The sequence below is a fragment of the Propithecus coquereli genome, unplaced genomic scaffold (assembly GCF_000956105.1).
Source record: "Propithecus coquereli isolate 6110/MARCELLA unplaced genomic scaffold, Pcoq_1.0 Scaffold349, whole genome shotgun sequence".
NCBI lineage: Eukaryota > Metazoa > Chordata > Mammalia > Primates > Indriidae > Propithecus > Propithecus coquereli.
This window is the reverse complement of record NW_012149163.1, coordinates 108,104-126,753: the sequence shown is the minus strand read 5'-3', so window position 1 is coordinate 126,753 and position 18,650 is coordinate 108,104. Positions and strand designations below refer to the sequence as shown.

General features: G+C 49.8%; 1 protein-coding gene across 1 annotated transcript in view; it reads left to right on the top strand.

The window, feature by feature from the left end:
* The first annotated feature begins 5,055 nt into the window (after positions 1-5,055).
* The window catches only part of PLEKHA2 (pleckstrin homology domain containing, family A (phosphoinositide binding specific) member 2), a 43,145-nt gene continuing 29,550 nt past the window's right edge, over positions 5,056-18,650 (top strand). Inside the window, exon 1 of the mRNA XM_012651084.1 lies at positions 5,056-5,225. Coding sequence (XP_012506538.1) covers positions 5,085-5,225 — 141 coding nt within the window. The 5' untranslated portion in view covers positions 5,056-5,084. The remainder of the gene's footprint in view (positions 5,226-18,650) is intronic.

Genomic DNA, 18,650 nt, shown 5'->3' with positions numbered 1-18,650 from the left:
GAAAAAATGTTCAACTAACTAGTCATCATTATATATTTGAAACTAGCAACAATTTGAAATAATAAGAACATTCAATATATGTAAGAGTATAGTGACGGTAACGATATAGTCGTGGTTGCAACATAAATAAAATATTTTTAGAAAGCAATTTTGTAATAGCTCTCAAGAATTATAAAAGGTCATAGCTTATGATCTCATATTATTACTTGGAACTTGTGTTCTTACTGTGTAAAAGAAGAAACAAAGCACGAAAATAGGAATTTTAGCATTATTTATGATAGTGAAAAATTGGATATAGCCTAACAATTTGATCATAGAGAAATGGTTAAGAAAATTATAGTAAAACCAGCTCATTAATGTTATACAGCCATTAAAAACAATGATTATAAAGACTATGTAGCAACCTGGGAAATGTTTATGATGTCATTTTAAGTTTTAAAAAGGCCAGTTATGTGGATAGGGACATGAGAAAGGATGCAGAAGTGAAAATTGTTGGCTGGAGTGATTTTTTAAAAAAAATTGCAACATTGTTATATTATGATTTTTTTTGCACTAAACCCAGAAATCACTAGGGAGACTTGGCGTGCTTTGGAAAGATAGGGTGCCCAGGGGGTTGGACAGAGGCCCTTTCTCTTACAAATAGTCTGCGCTCCTTGTTAGCCATGTGTCGTGAAGGCCATGGAGCTACTTGCTAGATAATTTCATTATGGTGTTAGATCAGAGGCGAAGGGACTAGCTAGAGAGAGGAGTATTTAGTGCACTCAGCCAGCACGAACCTTTTCCATGTTGTCCCTGGAGATTGGGTGGGGTGGTTTGGAGCAGTCATTGTCAGGAAGCCCACAGGGCTTACCTGGGGAACTCCTGGGATAAACCACCCTATGCCACCCTCTAGTCAATACTTTTACATTGAGGAACTCAGATGGAAATGAAATTTAAGATAAGTGATTCTGAGAAGTCATAAAACCTGTTAAAACTACGTAACTAGGACAGGTGCGCTGCCTCTCGCCTGTAATCCCAGCACTTTTGTGAGGATCGCTTGAGGCTAGGAGCCGGAGACCAGCCTGGGCAACATAGCGAGATCCAGTCTCTATAAAAAATGAGCTGGGCCGGGCGCGGTGGCTCACGCCTGTAATCCTAGCTCTCTGGGAGGCCGAGGCGGGCGGATTGTTTGAGCTCAGGAGTTCGAGACCACCCTGAGCAAGAGCGAGACCCCGTCTCTACTAAAATTAGAAAGAAATTAATTGGACAACTAAAAATATATAGAAAAAGTTAGCCGGGCATGGTGGCGCATGCCTGTAGTCCCAGCTACTCGGGAGGCTGAGGCAGAAGGATTGCTTGAGCCCAGGAGTTTGAGGTTGCTGTGAGCTAGGCTGACGCCACGGCACTCTAGCCCGGGCAACACAGTGAGACTCTGTCTCAAAAAAAAAAAAAAAAAAAAAAAATGAGCTGGGCATGGTGGTGTGCACCTGTAGTCCTAACTACTAGGGAGACTGAGGCGGAAGATCGCTTGAGCCCAGGAGTTCGAGGCTGCAGTGAGCTATGATGACACTGTTGCACTACAGCCTGGGCGACAGAGCAAGACCCTGTCTCTAAAAAAACCAAAAATAAACAAAAATACGAAACCGTATGACTGGAGGAGTGCTGTGAGAGTTGAAAAGGACATCTTGAAGTTTTGCCTCGGCCTTGGTAGGGGATTTCTTTGGGTGATGGTCTATGTGTTGCGTCAAGTGGTGCCCGTCCTTAAGTACCTGTTGCCAGCAGGGGACTTTCTTTCCTTCACTGCTCAGTTGTTCGTGGAGGCTGGGGCTGGAGTGGCGGAGGGAGTTTCCGCAGAGGCCTCTGTGAAGAGGAGGAAGAGCTGGGAAAGACTTGGACAATGACGGCGACGTGTTTGAAGGGGTGAGGAGAAGGGATTTGGGGGCCCAAATCATAGCAACTGTTGTGACAAGGAATATACAAATGAGATCAGAATGAGGGCCGGGGACCTCGGGTTTGTGTCTGTGCACCATCTTTTGAGTGTGTCGCTCCTGTGTGGGCCTGCTAGCTGTAACCACATTTCCGTGTGATGCTCAGTTCTCCTGCAGCCCATCCTTCCCCCCGCCTCCCACAGTCTTGATGAGCCCTGTGACTCAGCTGCTTCTCAGGACTTCTGAGCAGCTGTTCCCCCCCCCCCCGCCCGCCACCGCCCGGGGATAGATCCACAGTCAGGAGATGGTGTAACCAGAATGATTCTTCTCTTTCACTTGGGTCCATTTGGGTCCTCTCCCACTCATCGATCCGTGCAAGTGGGAAGCCCCTTTGACAAAGTAGACTTTTGGCAGATTGTAGAAAGAGTGGCTTCTTTAGCCCGTGCCTTGAGAAAAGTGCAGCACCGACGAATCCTGCAAGCTACCAGGGGGAATTTTGAAAGGCAGCATTAAGTCGGACACCGTGCTTGCCCAGGGAGTCCAGAGACAGTCAGCTCTGTTCTCCCCCTGCCGTTTGTGTGTTTCCTCTTAGAGATGCCACAGGAGTGGCAATAGTCCTGCAACCCCTGGAAACTCTGTCTCTGTGACTGGGTTGGCATCGAGGGGGTGTGCTTAGTTTCTTGGGGGGCTGGTGACCCCCTCATCCTGACCTGGCAGCCCTGCTGCCTTCCTGGAAGGCTGACCTGGCCCTGCTGTGCGGGACCCTGTCTTCCCCATCACTGTGGGGAAGCCGCATCCTCTCCCAGGAACACGCGCCTCCCCTGCAACGCCCGGCCTCTCTCCTGCCGTCTTTGACCCGCATGCTAGGAGATTTAGAGTTCCTCCTACGGCGTCTGTTTCTCACTCTTGGCTTGTACCCTCTCTTTCCTTCTCCTAAACCCAGCTCGCTCCATTGGGAAAGTGGAGCTGGGACGGACGCTTGGCTGGAGCAGGCGCCGAGACGGAGGGGGTCTGTCTGTGGGTAACGCTGGCGCACGCAGGTGATGCTGCTTCGGGCAGGGTGTCCCTGCGGCCGCCCCCGCCTGCCGCGTCCCCCACCCCTGCTGTACTCCTCCTTCCTCCGTGGCGTCTTTCCTCACCTCCTCTTTCACTGCTGCTCCTCTGACTGTTTTAGCCATGCTGCGTCATCTCTGCCCTGTTCCCTTTACTCTTTCGTCCCCGTCAGCACCCAGTGTGGCTGTGGGATCTCCTGATGCGTCTCCCCAATGGCTGCGTCTTCTGTCCCCCCTGGGGACTCTGGCCTGACCTTTCCTGAATCAAGGGGTGCACCGGTCACTGGTGTCTGGTGTGTGTGTGTGTGTGTGTGTGTGTGTGTGTGTTGGGGGACACTTTTTTCCTGGGGCCGTCCCTCAACTCTGCAAGGCCCCTTGTGGGGGAGGGAGAGGACAGACCACACCCCCAGTCACCACCCTAAGCCTGATCCCTGGGACTGTGTCTGCCTGCTCTGTGGGACTTGCCCCGCTCCGGGCCTGGAGGCCTCCGGCCGTAGTGTCTCCGCGGCTCAGCTGCTGATACAGTGTCCCGTCGTGGGGGGTGGCCCGGGCCAGCCATCTCACAATGGTGCCTGGCTGCAGGCCGGGGGCCTTGGTGGGCTTCAGCCATGATGAATTTTGCCCTGTTGGAGTCAGTCAGGGCTCAGCGGCAGGTGGTGTCTGTCCTTGACGGTCTGAGTGTCATGCGGTGCTTTGCGACCCTTGTGGAGCCCTGTCCCACTCGCGCTGGTTGTGCGTCCGGGTTGGGCGTCCCTGCTTGTGGAAAGGTGCTCATCCTCTTGGGAGGGGAACAGAGCTCCTGCTCTTTCCTTGGGCTCTTTGGAGAGGCCCGAGGAGATTGCGAAGAAGGGAGGCTGGCTTGGAGGTGGCGTGTTCCACGTTGCCAGGGACTGTTCTGGAGTCCGCGAAGGCGCTCAGGGTGGGCCTTGCTTCTGGCTTTCCGTTCTTTGAGTTATAAGGGGTCTAGGTGACTGTAGCAGTCTGCGTGGGCTGTCATCACCAAGTGCCACAGACTGGGGGGCTTCAACAGCAGAAGTTAATTTTCTCACGGATCTGGAGGCTGGAAGTCCAAGGTCCAGGTGCCGACAGGGTTGGTTACTTCTTTTTTTAAATTTATTTTATTTTTTTTAACTGAATCCCCAATGTGATCGTCCAGGGTTGGTGACTTCTGAGAGCTGTGAGGGAAGGACCTGTGTCCCCTAGGCTCGTAGATGGCTGTCTCCCCCTGCGCCTTCACATGGTCTTCCGTCCGCACGTGTCCGCGTCCACACTTCCTCTTCCTGTAAGGATTTCAGCCAGAGTGGACTAGGCCCCCCAGCGACTTCATGCTAATGTAATCATCTCTTTAAAGACCCTGTGTCCAAACACAGTCACGTTCTGAGGTGCTGGGGGTCAGGACCCCAACATACGAATTTTGAGAGGACGCAGTTCAGCCATGACAGTAATAGCTAAGTGAGGAAAGTGCTGTTGGGCTGGGGCAGAGGGTTGTGTCCCTGCCATAGGCTGGTCCCTGGGTACCTGCAGGGGCCAGAGTGGCTGCCCTTCCTTCCTGAATTCCTGACAGAGTTTTTTTGAGGTATTTGAATTGAAGTTCACCTTCTTTCTGGGGCTGTTTCTTCATGTATACAGTGGCGTTACGAGACCTTTGTGCAGAGCAGTAGTAATAGCTACTGTTTATGAAGTGCTTCCTGTGTGCCTAGCACTTCATTCTCAACCGAAGTCTTACGAGGTATATACTGTTATTACCCCATTTTACAGATGCAGACACTGAGGTGCAGAAAGGTTAAATAGTTTGTGGTCACGTAATTCATCAGTGTCTAGAACCAGAATTTGAACCCGAGTTTGATCTGAAGTCTGGGCGTGCATCCTCTACGTGGTGCAGTGCCTGGCGCTTTGCTGGGCACGTGGGGGTAGTTGAATACAAGTGGGTCGATTTCGATGGCTGCTGAGAGTTGGTCGAGGTCTCCAGGGCCTGGTTGGGGCGGACCATTCGGTGCTGAATGATTCGCTTTCCCTGAAAGCTCTGCGAGCCAGCCAAGGAGAGGGTCCTGAGGCAGGGCCGGCTTCCCCCTCCTTCTCACCAGCACCTCCCTCCTGCGCAGGGTGATGTGAGCAGAGCCCAGGAATGCCTTATGTGGACCGGCAGAACCGAATCTGTGGGTTTCTGGACATCGAGGAGAATGAGAACAGCGGCAAGTTCCTGCGGAGGTACTTTATTCTGGACACCCAGGCCAACTGCCTCCTCTGGTACATGGACAACCCCCAGGTGAGAGGATGGGGGAGAAGCGGGTGGAGCGGCCAGCTGCCCATCACTGCCTGGGAGGAATGCAGCCGGGGTCACCTGCAGAGCTCATCTCATGAGCAATAGGACCTGCTGGTCAGTAAGGAGGGGGAGCCCTGAAACATGCGTGCGCACATACACACGCGCGCACACACACACACACACACACACACACACACACACACGCAGGAAAACATCTCAGATCTTAGCCTGGGGAGAAGGAAGCTGTTCGGACCCTGGGGATGGGTGCGGGGGAATCTGTATCTTTTCTTACATGCAGGAATTTAGCACTTGCAAAAATCAGGCAGAGGCTGTTCCCTGTCACCTCTCTTATTTGGGCTGTGGCCTGCTGGCTGGCTGCTCCTGCTTTTCTAGTCTGGGGCCCCTCCCCAGCGGAGAATGTGATCTGGTTCCCTGAGCTGGACTCATGTTGGACTTCTTTGGTCTGCTGAGTCAGGAAGTGCTAGAATCCTGGTGGAGGTGCCCTTGGAGGTCTCCCCGTTTTGTTTCCTCTTGCTCACACGTTGCAGTCGACTTAGGCAAGGACACCGCTGGAATTAGGTGACTGACTTAACGGTTTGTGCAGGTCAGGCACAAAGATGGGGGCCACCTGTTGAGTTTTATTGCGGTGCCTGGGAGTCCCTGGAGTCCTCACAGTCTGGGAAAAAGCTGCTCTACCCCTGCTTTGGGATCTCTGTTTTTTTTTTTTTGTTTTTTTTTTTAATTCTGGTCCTAAGTGCTGTTAACTCTTCCCTGCCCACTGCCCTGGAGTGGTTTGGTGGAATGAGGCTGCTGAACAGCTGGATCGTGGGCCACGACGGTGCTGGGACCAGGCGGCTGGGGTTTGCTCTGGTCTAAAGGCCTGGGAAGGAGCAAGTCTGAGTGTTGGGGATGGATTTGTGCTTTCAGATGTGAGGCACAAACAGGGTTGTGTGAGTCTCTAGGTCATTATCCCGGGACTAGTCCTCCAGAGGCCTTTGGCATTTGTCTTGTGGAGTGGATGGCTGGGAGGAAACGCAACAGATGCAGAAAACACGCTCAGAAAGTCAGCTGCTGCCCTTGCCTTCTCCAGGAAAGACTTAACCCCCAGTAGAACCGCGCCCCGTAGGCCACCTCACGTCCCTGATACACCTGTCGCTTATGTGCATTTGGAGTGCTGAGGATTCGGAGCGAATCCTACCTTTGGACCCCATCGCACCCTCGACTTGGCTGGGAGTGCTTGCGTGTCCTCGCGTTCGGCCCTGGCCCGCCTGCAGGCCCTGCCGTCTCATCTCTCTGCCTCTGCCCTGCACCGGTGCCCACGGCTGGTTCGACAGACCCATTGTGAACGGAAGTAGCAACTAAGGTACCTCTTCCCGCTGCTGGAGGAGCTTGGGGTTAAGTCTTTGTTGACGTTGCACTTGGCTTTGGGCACCCCAGGGATGAGCCCTTGGTGATTTATGGTCTCCGCGTCTTATCATTGCATTTCCATTTTTCCTCCTTTGAGTACTTTCTCCCACTCGCTTGCCACGTTAGCTTAAGTCACTCGAATGGGTTTTTGTCTTGATTTCCTGCTTTACACCACGCTTCCCAGTCAGGCCTGTTCTTAACCCAGTTGCTCTGGAATCCTGCCTGTGTTTTGCCAGCTGCGTCTCCTGAGAGTTGGAGCTTCCTTCATACCCTGGGCCACAGACTGAAATCACTCAGGAGCACAGTATCACCGTCTTGGATCTTGAATGTTGCCACATGTCACTCTGACTTGCCCTCTGATTGTCACTTGGGCCCAGAACCTGCACTGACCGTGGGCGCTGTGCCCTGGCCTGCCTTGCTGGGCTCTCCAGGTTCAGCCACTACGGCAGGTCCCACCCCGCCCAGGGCAGGCTGCTGCTCTTCCCAGCCAGCTGGGCTCGCAGGATCTCTGTGGTAGAACCTTCTTCAAGTCTGAATTACCAAACAGAACTTGTGGCCCATTGCCAAGGATGCTTTCCATTTTCCCAGGAAGCAGCAGAGTTCAGCTGGCTTAGCTATGCCTGAAAAGGGAGAGTCTTTCTGTGACATAGCAATAAGTTCGGAACATTTGACTTCTGAACTGTTAGGCTGTTATCGGTTGTTGGGTTGGTCAGTTCTTTGTTGTGTAAATGGCCACACATCCACTCCAGGTTTGAGAATGGGCGCTTTGGTAAGTTGTCAAATGGTATTAGTGAGTATTGGGTTTTCGTTTCATTCTGAAAAGTCTAATTGGTAGGTATTATTGTCCTCATTCTAAAGATGAGAGGTGAGGCCAAGAGGGGAAGAAATGTGCCCCTGGTTACATAATAAGAAAGTGGCAGAGCCAGGATTCTAACCCTGGCAGTCTGACTCCGGTGTCCCTGCCATCACTGGTGACAATGACAGGCATCTTAGGGTTGCTTGGCAGGAAGGAAAGCCTGCAAAGCTGGTCTCTGATTAACAAAGAGGAGCCAGAGGACTCCTGGGGCTGGAAAATCCTACAGGGTAGGGAGAGCATCTGGTTTAGGTTTTGATCCATAGTGTCCGGCATTTGATACGTGTGTGCGCCGTGAAGGAATGAATGAACACACTGAAGAGACTGTCAGAAGGCAGGTCCTTAGGAAGTGTGGAGTGTCCGACACCCCTCTCATGGGATTGGGGACAGGGCCAGAACTGAATGGAGCTCTACTGGGTAGGTCACAGTTAGGGATTTTGGTTTCCCCAAGAGAAAACTGGAAGTTTTGGTCTGTCTCTGTGAAGAGAGGCATTGGGAACTCTTTGGTCATTGAACATGTTCCTTTACAGGGAAAAGGAGACCCCAGATATGGTATCTTAGTTATTTCACAGGCACCAGTAAGTAGGGGATTTTCAGACCCAGGTCTCCGGCCTTTGCCTGTTTAAGCCACCTAGTAGGTGGTGTTCATTGAACCTGTCTCCACTCCTGCTGCTGCTACTGCTGTTATTACCAACTACAGCTTGTACTTGCCGAGTGGTAACCACACACAGCGCGGTGTGAAATGCTTTACATATAGCATCCCGTTAAATCCTCTTAATAATCCTGGGACCTGGGGACTGTTATCGCTCTTCCTTCGCGGTCACGTAGGTGGTACTTGCGGAACTGGAGTCGGAGCCAGGTCTGCGCAGCTGTGCTTGTCTGGAGTCTGCACTCCGTACCTCTGTCTACTTCCCTCCTTCTGCTGACGTTTGTGGGCAGCCCGGTGCAAGGTCCTGTAGACACTGTGGAAGGTGAGTTCAGTGAGGTCTTCCCACCAGGAAGCCTCAGGTTAATCGGCGAGATGAGAACAACAGACGCAAAGCTATGGTGTTCGTAATCCGTCCAGCACCTCACGGGAACAAGATAGCATATCACTAGGTTGCCAGTGCCCAGATGCCAATATTTTGGTCGAAGGGGACAGGGTTGCAGTCGTCCTTTGCTGCTGCCCGTAGGGGAAAGATGCAGGGCCTGGAGGTGGAGTCCCATATGGACAGTCCTCAGGCCTGGGACACAAGAGGTCAGGGTGCAGTCCTGGCTGTATTGCTGAGTTAATTTGCATCTAAGGCAAGTCATTTATCCTCTGGAGCACGGGCACTCTAGGTGATCCTTAAGGTGACTTTTAGCCCTTCATTTCCTGAAGGCCTGAGAATAAAGAGAGCTCCTGGAGTTCTGCGACATTATTTAACACGCATCTACTAAATTTGCGCAGTGTGCCAGATACCACTCTGGATGCTGAGGCCACCACAGTGAACAGGACAGTCTTTGCCTTCGTGGAGCTTACGCTGCGGTTGGGGAAATAGATGATTAAAGACGAACGGGGTGGGGAGAGCTTGGGGGCACCCCTTTGTGGAGGAGGAGGCACCAGATTCAGATCTTGAAGGATGGGGAAGATTAATTATTATGAACACTACAGATTATCCACGTTTGTAGAGCATTTTGTGCGTTTGGAAGTGTTTCCTCTTACAAGCTCTCACTTGATTGTTACACTCCCCCAGTCCTAAGCAGAGATGAAGAGGAAGAGGAAGAGGAAGAGGAGGGTGTTCTAAGTGAGGGGAACAACAGTCGCTGTGGGGGCAGAGGCAGGAAGGTGAGAGGGGTGTTTAAGGTCGAGGTCCCCAGAAGAAGACCCCGGAAGGAGTCAGACACCGAGGCGAGGACTTGTTGGCAAGGTCTTTGGTAAGGAAATGTTCCCGAGGGAACTGTGGAGAGCTGGGGAAGAGGGACAGGGAGGGGAGGAGGCCAGAGAAGGGTGTGAGCTGGCGCAGAAGTCACAGGGGTAGGCTGCAGCCTGGACCTGCAGGGAGCTCTGGGGTGAGTCGTGCCCAGAGTCGTCCCAAGGGAGCTGCACTTGTGTGTGTCCACGCTGGGCAGCCACGGTCTCCAGCTCTGCAAATGTGGGCAGAATGGCTTCCAGCAGCCCAAAGACAGTCCTCTGAAGCAGAGTTGCAGGTGCCAGCCACTGAAAGCACAGCAAAACGGCGAGAAGAGACATCTGGGAGGCCAGCGACACTGTCTGCGAGTGGGGCATGCAGTGGCGGGACGTCAGCGGTCAGAACACAGTGTGGACCGGCCTTGATTGTCTGGCAGAATTTAGAATTGATGTAGTCAAGTAAGCAATCAGGGGTTCTCACACAGGCGGAGGTGACACTAAACCAATACAGGACAAACCCCATTAGCTCAAAAGGACCCATCTAAATGGAAAGTTTCTATATTATTGATTATGGCCACTGATTTGGCTAATGCATTTAAAAATCAATATGCCGGCAACATCGAGCAAACAAATAATTCGTTTTTTGTTGTTGTAAGAACACATTTGTAAGCGCGCAATACCATATTGTTGACTACAGGCATGATGTTGTACAGCAAATCTATCTCTGAATTTATTGATCTTGCATGCAAACAAATAACTCTTGAAGCAAACATTGGCTGGATTTTCCTTAAAACGTTACTATAATATTATGACACTAGCATTGGTATTTTAATTTAATGTTGGTCCCTGTCGTGATAGAGGAGGTGATTTCCTTAATTAGGGTTGCCCTGCCTTATCACAGCCACCTACAGTTACTATGTTCAGTTGCATGGCATTGTGTACGCTCGACCCCTCTAATGCCCACGTGGCTAAGCAATCGCAAGGCTGAATTATATGGCCCTGGACAGAGAGGGTAAACAGATACATGAGAACAATATTGCACAAGTTTATTGTTCTTGTCAAATGTACTCTGTGAAATATATTTTTTCTTTTTTCCCAAAAACTACTTTGATGCTTTTACTTTCCAAAGGCCACGATGTGAATCATAAATCGTAATATCCAAAAAGATCGCATCTCTTCTGGTAACTCTGGGACTCCGAAGGAAGTTCTTTGCTTTTATTTTTTTATTTTTTCTTAATAAGCTGAAAGCAGTTCTTTCCATTGATAGGGATGAAGAGCTTTAGTAGTGTTGGCAATAAGATGGATATTTGGTTGCATTTTAGTAGAAAGAATACAAAGGTGTGGAAGGAGGTTATGTTAACATATAATATATAATGGACAATACTGTTGTCTTAAAGGCTAGGGAAAAATTGCTGTTTGTTTGTTTTTTTTTTTAAATTCCATTTTCTCGCCATGTAAACAAAATTGAGATAAGGGGAAAAATTTGAAAAATTTCATTTTCTGGTGTCAGAAACCTCCCTAAGTGAAGTTTGGTTGAAACCCAGCAATATTTAAAAGATTTTTGCATCATATACTTCAACCTGTCAAAATGCCAAGAACCACTAAATCACTTTCTTTAAAAAATGGGAACAGATGCACACGGTGCAAAATTCAAAATGCAGGAAAGTGGACACAGTGACAAGTTTTTCCCTCGCTCTCCCGCCCCCACTGCACAGTCCCCTTGGCAGGGGCAGCCACTGTCGCCAGTTTCTCGTACGTCTGTCCAGAGATAGTCTCTGCATGTACAAGCATCATCGTAACTTTTGCCAGTTGTTTGGGCAGAGTGATTTTAATTCATGGATTTTGCGTCATTGGTGTATTGACTGTCCACGTAGACACATGATTTCGAGTGTTAAGTGGAAGTGCTGATGTGCTTTTGTCTATATTTCCTTAGGGGAAAAAAATCCCCCCGAAGATTATGAGCCACAGATCTGTACTTTCACCAAACGCAAATTCCGGGAAGGGTAAAATTATTATTCAGGAGGTTTTAGAATTAAAATTATGTGTGAACTTTTTGAGAGTTAACATAAAATATTAAAGTGCAATTGTGTTTTATGCGTTTTCTGTAGTCTTATATTTTTTGAGCAGTTCTTGTCTTATAACAGGATGTACTTTGTCTAAATTAAAATTAAAAACTAAGAAGCACTTTGGGACAAACGTGTTAATAGTTAGCGCTGCTCAGGGTTAAAATTCAAGCAGCTAAAGAGATGGAAGCTACAAACCTTAGCAGGGGCTTTACTATTGCAAAACCGTGAGGGTGACTGTTCTAAGTTTTCTGAAAACTTGTCTGGGTTATGTTGTTGTCATATTTTGCTTTAAATTGTAACCTTCAATATTTGTTTAATGTATCTGTTCTATACATCTCTCATCTATATGTCTAATTATATACTCAAGAATGCCTTTTACTATTAAAATTGTGTCCCTACGGCACAACAGGCTATTGTGTGTTCAGGAGAAGGGGCTGCATGTTAGATTTTGTTTCAGAGCCCATTTTTATGAGTTATATGAGCTGACCCTAGGACAACGTGGTGAATACATCAATTAAAGTAACATCCATTTTTGAGCCTCCTGTCCTTATCTATAATATATGGTAATGATATCAATTATCTCCATCCCTGACATCCTCCCTGCGAAGATTAAGTAAAGTAATGTGTGTGAAAGATGAGCTCTAGAGTGCTACAGCCGTTGTTTGTTTATAAAGTGGGGTGGACGGGGAGGTGGGGAGAGCTGGACAGACAGCTGGGACTCTCGCAGCGGGTCCTGCTGTGTCGGGCGGTGGTGTGGTGGGGTGAGAGGAAGGGGCAGGTTTAAAGGCCACATGAAGGAAGAGTCATTGCAAGTTCAGTACCTGGCTGACCGGGCAGGGAGAAGGCAGGTGGGAGGGAACTGACTAGAAGGTGGAGGAGAAATGACAGTGGGGTTCCAGGCGTGTGTGGAGGAGGCTGGGTGGGAGAGGGGGCGAAGGAGTTGGCTTATGGAGTTTAAGGCTTTGGAACCTTTCACGTGGCCAATTGTCAGAGTCTTGGGACCCAGACATATCCAGGGGATTATCTGGAGCCCAGGGCTTTGACCTGGTCGTTAAGTCTCTGTCACCTGAGTCGGAAAAGGGAAGTAAAGGGAACGGGGGAGGTGGTGGCCAAGAGCCTTGCACATCACGGAGCTCGTTCTGTCTAAAGCAGGCGCTGGCACAGGTCAGCACGAAATAGACATCTGGATAACAGAGCGAAGCACTGCACCGACTCAGCCATCTGTGCCTGCAGCACTGACTTCCGTGGAGGGAAAGAGTAAATACCTATTTTGAACTGAGGAACGGGGACAGTAGCTGTCGGCATGTCCTGTTTCCCCAAGGTGGTATCAGCACGTGGACCTGCAGGGTGCAGGGGAGGAGATGTGTTTGACGCCACAGCGGCAGGTAGAGCCAATGCCCAGGTCAGCTTGGTGACTTTCCTTTTTGTTGTTCCCTCATGCAAGCGTGAGGGCTCTGGAACGTGGGGCAGAAGCAGTTATGCTCGTCTGCTCCAATCCTCTGCACCGTTCTCCTTAAGTTCTCCTGCAAGTTCTTTTCTGTGCATCTGGACCGCCTTGGCTTTTGGTGGTTTGAGCTGTGGTTTCAGCTCGTGGGCAGCCGTGTCGGCTCATGCCCTGGCTCCGGGACTGCCACGTACATCCTCCCTCCTCACACTGGCTGCCGTTGACTGTCTGCCAGACACCCCAGGGGGCTGTAGAGAAGGCAAGAAGGCACCAGCATCTCTCCTTCCTTCCCCCTTTCCACTCTGGAATCCCTGGTCCCTTGGAGTTTGGCACCCGGAGCCAGTTGGACTAGTTCCTGCCCTGCCCAGCTTGGGCAAGGACAGCACCCTGCTGGTCCTGCTCTTGTATTTACCTTTCATTGATAATTGACTCTCAGATAATGGCTGCTGGGAGGTGACGTGGCCTAGAGGGAAGAGCCTGGGATTGGGGAATTCAGGAAGGGTTGGGCTGGAATGCTACCGGGATGACCTTGGGCAGGTTCCTTCACCTGCTTGATCCTTAGTTTCTTGTCTGTACCATGGGGTTGTCAGGGTGGAGCCGCAATGTGCACAAGTACCCAGCAGCGTGCCTGGTGTGTCACGGTTTCTCCATGTGTGTCAGTTTCCTTCCTTTTTTCTCAGCCTGTGCTTTGCCAAAGCACCAGATTGATGTCAGGAGTTGTGGGCTCTGTCTTCCTTTGGCTCCTTGGGGACGTCACTTCCCCAGCTGAGCCTTAGAGGACTCGCGTGGTGAATGTAGAGGTATCCACAGGACCTGAGTGCTGACCTTCCGTGGACCTGTGTGTCTGCAGTGGCGTCTCCTGGTCATTCCTCTGCTCTTCTTACTCTCGCTAGAAGAGGGGAAAGGGAGAAGAGGTCGCATGGGTAAAATTCTCCTTTAACAAGAAATACTTCTGTTTCTAGAAAAAGGCTTAACGTGGCAGGTGTGTCACATCTCTGTAGGGGCACCTCATCCCCTTCCTTGGCGATGGAAGAGAATAAACCCTCCACTTTCCTCTCGTGGGGAGTCAGCTCCTTCGAGGTCCTTAGTGTCAGAAGAGCTCTTGTGCAAAAAAGCAGGGCATTGGCAGTGTCTTCACAACCCGTCCGTCATTTATCAGGAACCTGCCCTGTGCTCTACATTGTTCCAGACAATTTAGACGTCTGAGCAATGTACAGGCCACTCCTGACTTCCAGACATCCTCACGTGGGACGGCTGCTGCCAGCCGCACAGCACTGGAATCTCCATTCCCTCTCCCTGCCCCACCCCTGTGCTCCCCTGTGCTCACTGCTGGGGCAGCGACTGGGGTCGCTCTGTGGGCTGCCGGCTGGCCTGGGCTCTTCTCGAGTCAGCTGCACTGTCTCCAGTGCAGAGTCAGCAGGACCAGCCAGTGCCTGCCGCAGTGTCCTCCAACCTGGCATCACCTGGGAGCTCTGAAAACGTACAGGGGCCCAGGGTGCCTTTCCCACAGCAGTTAAAACCCTCGGGATGAAGCATGGTGTGTTTAAAAATCTCCCCAGGTGATGATTCACCTAAGCAGCCTTCCAGAACTTTTTCCTACCAACCTCTGTCTTGGCTGCAAATCTACTCAGACCCCCTCGTCACGATGCTTTCTGTCACTCTCCCTGTAGCCTGTGTGTCAGACTCTCTGTCCCCAAGTTTTTGTCCCCCTTTTCATTGTGGCTCAGTCCTTTCCTGCCTATTCCACCCTCTTTGGGTTCTTGTCCCACAGGGGCCCTGCCCAGGCCATGGGAACTGCAAACTGACACCCAACTTGGAACCTGGGCGATGTCATCCCAGAGAAACGTCGTTTGCCAGTGGTGGACCAAACTGGTACCAGTCTTCCAGCACTTTATGAACTCAGCAGGCTTTTTTTGGACTGGTTTGGGAACTTAACCACCATGTAAATATTGTTTTCATTTAAAAATTGAGGAGTCCACTATGCAAAGCAGTAAGATTTGCTCATGCCCTCCCTGCCCTCCTTACTATCTAGTAAGACGAGACCTAAACTCACAGGAAAATACACTGCCACAGAGCCCAGGGCCGGAGTTCGTTCTCTAGACCAGCCGTCCTTAAATGTGGGCCTGTTGAGGGATCGCTTGGGAGTGTTTAAAAAATGTGCATGTTCTGACCACATTCCACTCAATTCTGATTCAGTGTCTCGCGCTGGAGAAGGAACTGGTACATGCATTCAGAGAGAGGAGGTCAGAACAGGCTGGAGTCGGTGCAGGAGGCTTTGTGAAGGAGGGTCCTGAGTTTGTCCTTTTCCTAGGGGAGTCCGAGCCGTGGCCAGGCAGGCCTTGCGCGGCGTCCTCCCTAGCTGCTGTTTCTTGGTGTCCCTGCCCTGACACCTGGCTGCCGAGGCCCTCAGCTCAGGCGTGTTGGCGCGTTCTTCCTTGATCAGGAAGTGTCTGCCTGGGGCTGCTGGTGTGCCACCCCAGCAGCCAGCTGTCACCATTAATCTTCTGGGTCCAGTAATTGGGGTGGACACTGAGCATCACTTTGAATCAAGCTTCAGAGATCCCAGGGCTGTTTTCTCCTGTGTCATCCATTTCCCCCTGGGCGGGGAGGAAGGTGGGGGGAAAGCAGCCTTTTCAGACATTTGTCATATTTTCCTGGCTTCTCGGGGTGGAGAGGAGGTACATTTGAGCCCAGGAGCAGACCTCTGGGGTAACTGGGCCCGCAGAGCTGCTGCTCTGTCTTTGTCTCTGAACAGGGCGAGCTGCCAGGGAGGCTGGGACTGAGGGTGGAGCAGCCCCGGAGGGCGGGTGGGGGGATGAAGTAGTTGAAATCCGATCGGTTCCTATCTGTCATTAGGAGTGGGTTAGTGTCCGCGTGGCTCCCCAAATCCCACTTCATCACTCATAATGCAGGATTGGGCTCTGGAGGCCTCCGGGCTGTGGTTTCGGGTGAGGAGAGTGAGTTGTGCAAGCGCAGCTCTGAGCCTTGGCATTTGCATCTTGTAATTAGCGTTGCGGGAGGGGGCTCGGAACTAGCACACGCCGGCCTCGCTCCACGCATTTCCACGTAATTCTCCCAACCGCCCTACGAATAGGGCTTATTATCTCCGTTTTATAGGTGAAGAAGCTCGCCTGTGGTCACAGAGCATTAATGTCACAGCTGGAATTCCAGCAGCTCAAGCTTTTAAATTACAGCGTGCTGCTTCTAGGGCATCGGCGTGGAAGTCAGGAGACTTGAGCTTTGGTTCAGGCTGTGCCACCAATTATGTGGCCTTGGACAACTCCCCTCACTCGCAAGTCACTTTCCTCAACTGCGAAACGGGGTGGAGGGTGGTGGCAGATGCTCAGTCCCCAGCAGAGGCCTGTGTCTCCCCGCGTCCCTGGAGCCCTTGGCTGCAACGAGGCCGTGCAGCGGGGGGTCTCCCGGCAGCCCAAGTCTGAGCAGAGCTGAGCCAGTGCCCAGAGCGGCTGTGCTCCCTCTGGGACAGCGTCCGTCACTCCTGCGCCTCCTGGGGAACTGGGGCTCCTGCTCAGACTCCGATTTCCCTGCTTGTTTCAAGGCTTGTTTCTCCCTACCCAATAGAGGTTTCCTAAAAATATAAAAAAGCCGTCACCGTGTCGTTGAGAAAATTGTGTAAATAAAAGTGTAAATCAGATCACCCACAGTTCAAATGCTAATCTGGCCACTCAAAAGCGACTTTTCAGTTTACTGCCAGTCTCCCACTCTAAAATCCTAGGGTTCTGAGAGTCCTTTTTTGGGGGTATTATCCCTGGATCCACTCTCTGGCTCGGATTTGCTTCAAATAATGCATGTTTATTTAGGTAACTGGGGCTAGAAGGACTCTTCCCTACCATCTGAGACATTTCTTAAGGCCGTCTCCTGGAATATAACGGGTCATTTCACTGCTAATCTTTGGGTAAATTAACTAAATTCCCTCTATCCAAGATTCGCCTTCGTTTATCCAGGTGCTGGGAGCTTCAAAGGTTTTTCTTTGAGGCTTTTGGCCACAGTCGAAGAGGTCACCAGGAGCTATGAAAAGAGTCCCAGGTTCTTGAGGGAGTGGCTTTTCCAAGGTGGACATCAGGAACTCCAGAGCTGTGATTTCTAATCTTGACTGTTCCTTTGGTATGTGACCGTCCCTGTGTCTTCATTGCTTCATCCATGACGGTGGAGAAATTAGAAAGCCAAAGAGCTTATGCCTAAGTGGGATATGTTGCCGGACATCGTGCCTGTGAGTTGCGTGCTGTTTTAATAGTGTTCCATTATGTACAGACATCGTTTCGTTTGGTAGTCACGACAGTCCTGTGAAGTAGGCTGAACAGATATATTTCTTCTATTTCTATGCTGTGTGAGTTTGCACCCTCTGTATTAATGAAAAGAATTTTGAAGTGGCTTAAAACAGGACAAAGTCAGTGAGATCTCAGCGCAGAAAACATATAATAGCTAACACTTACTGAGAGTCTTCTATGCACTAGGGACAATTCCAAGTGCTCCTAAATGTATTAGCTCATCTTTACACCTGTCTTATGAGGTAGGTACTATTATTATCCCTATTTTTACAGAAGGGAAAACCGAGGCTCAGTGTCACTCAAAATGGGGCACAGACTTTTAAATACCTCTCCATAGCAAATAAGACTGGAGATAATGTTAGTGCCACAGGCTTCCATCAGGAATCCTGAATTATTTTCCAGGGATTATTATCACTGTTTTACAGGTGAGGATTGTGAGCTAAAGAATGGTTAAGGGACTTGCTCAAGGTTGCCAGGCTGGAAAATGGTATAAACAGAGCTGGATGGGACTGCCAACTAGTGCAACCTCTGTGGAAAGCAATATGGAGATACCTCAAAGAGATACAAGTAGATCTACCATTTGATCCAGCAATCCCATTACTGGGCATCTACCCCAAAGAACAAAAGACATTCCATAAAAAAGAAATCTGCTGTCGAATGTTTATAGCAGCACAATTCACAATTGCAAAGATGTGGAAACAACCCAAGCGCCCATCAATACATGAGTGGATTAATAAAATGTGGTATATGTATACCATGGAGTACTGAATAGTACAAGAAACAATGGTGATATAGCACCTCTTGTATTTTCCTGGATAGAGCTGGAACCCATTCTACTAAGTGAAGTATCCCAAGAATGGAAAACTAAGCACCACATGTACTCACCAGCAAATTGGTTTCACTGATCAACACCTAAGTGCACACATAGGAATAACATTTACTGGGTGTCGGGCAGATGGGAGGGGGGAGGAGGGGACGGGTATATACAAACATAATGAGTGCGATGTGCACCGTGTGGGGGATGGACACGCTTGAGCTCAGACTTGGGTGGGGCAAGGGCAATGTAACCTAAACATTTGTACCCCCATAATATGCATAAATAAAAAAAAAGAACTGAAAAAAAAGAAAAATGTAGAATAGCATCTGCACAATGCTGAATTGAAAGGAGAGCAGCATAATAGTACTGTATTCGGCTGTTATCATTTGGCAAATTTATTTAATGATAACTAGAAATTTAGGGAGTTTATTATCAATGAACATCATGAAAAAAAAGAAAACAATGGGAAACCATCAAAATGGCTAATAAAAGGAGATTGATTAAATATAATTTGCTTCATCCATAGAATGGGAAACAACACAGCAAATTAAATCATCTGTAGAAGAGTATTCAATTAATGTTAACATTGATTACTTCTGGATGATGGGATTGTGAATGTTTTTGTTTTTTAAAATTTCTGTATTCTGTTCTTTTGCAAAATGAATCTCATTAACTTGTTATA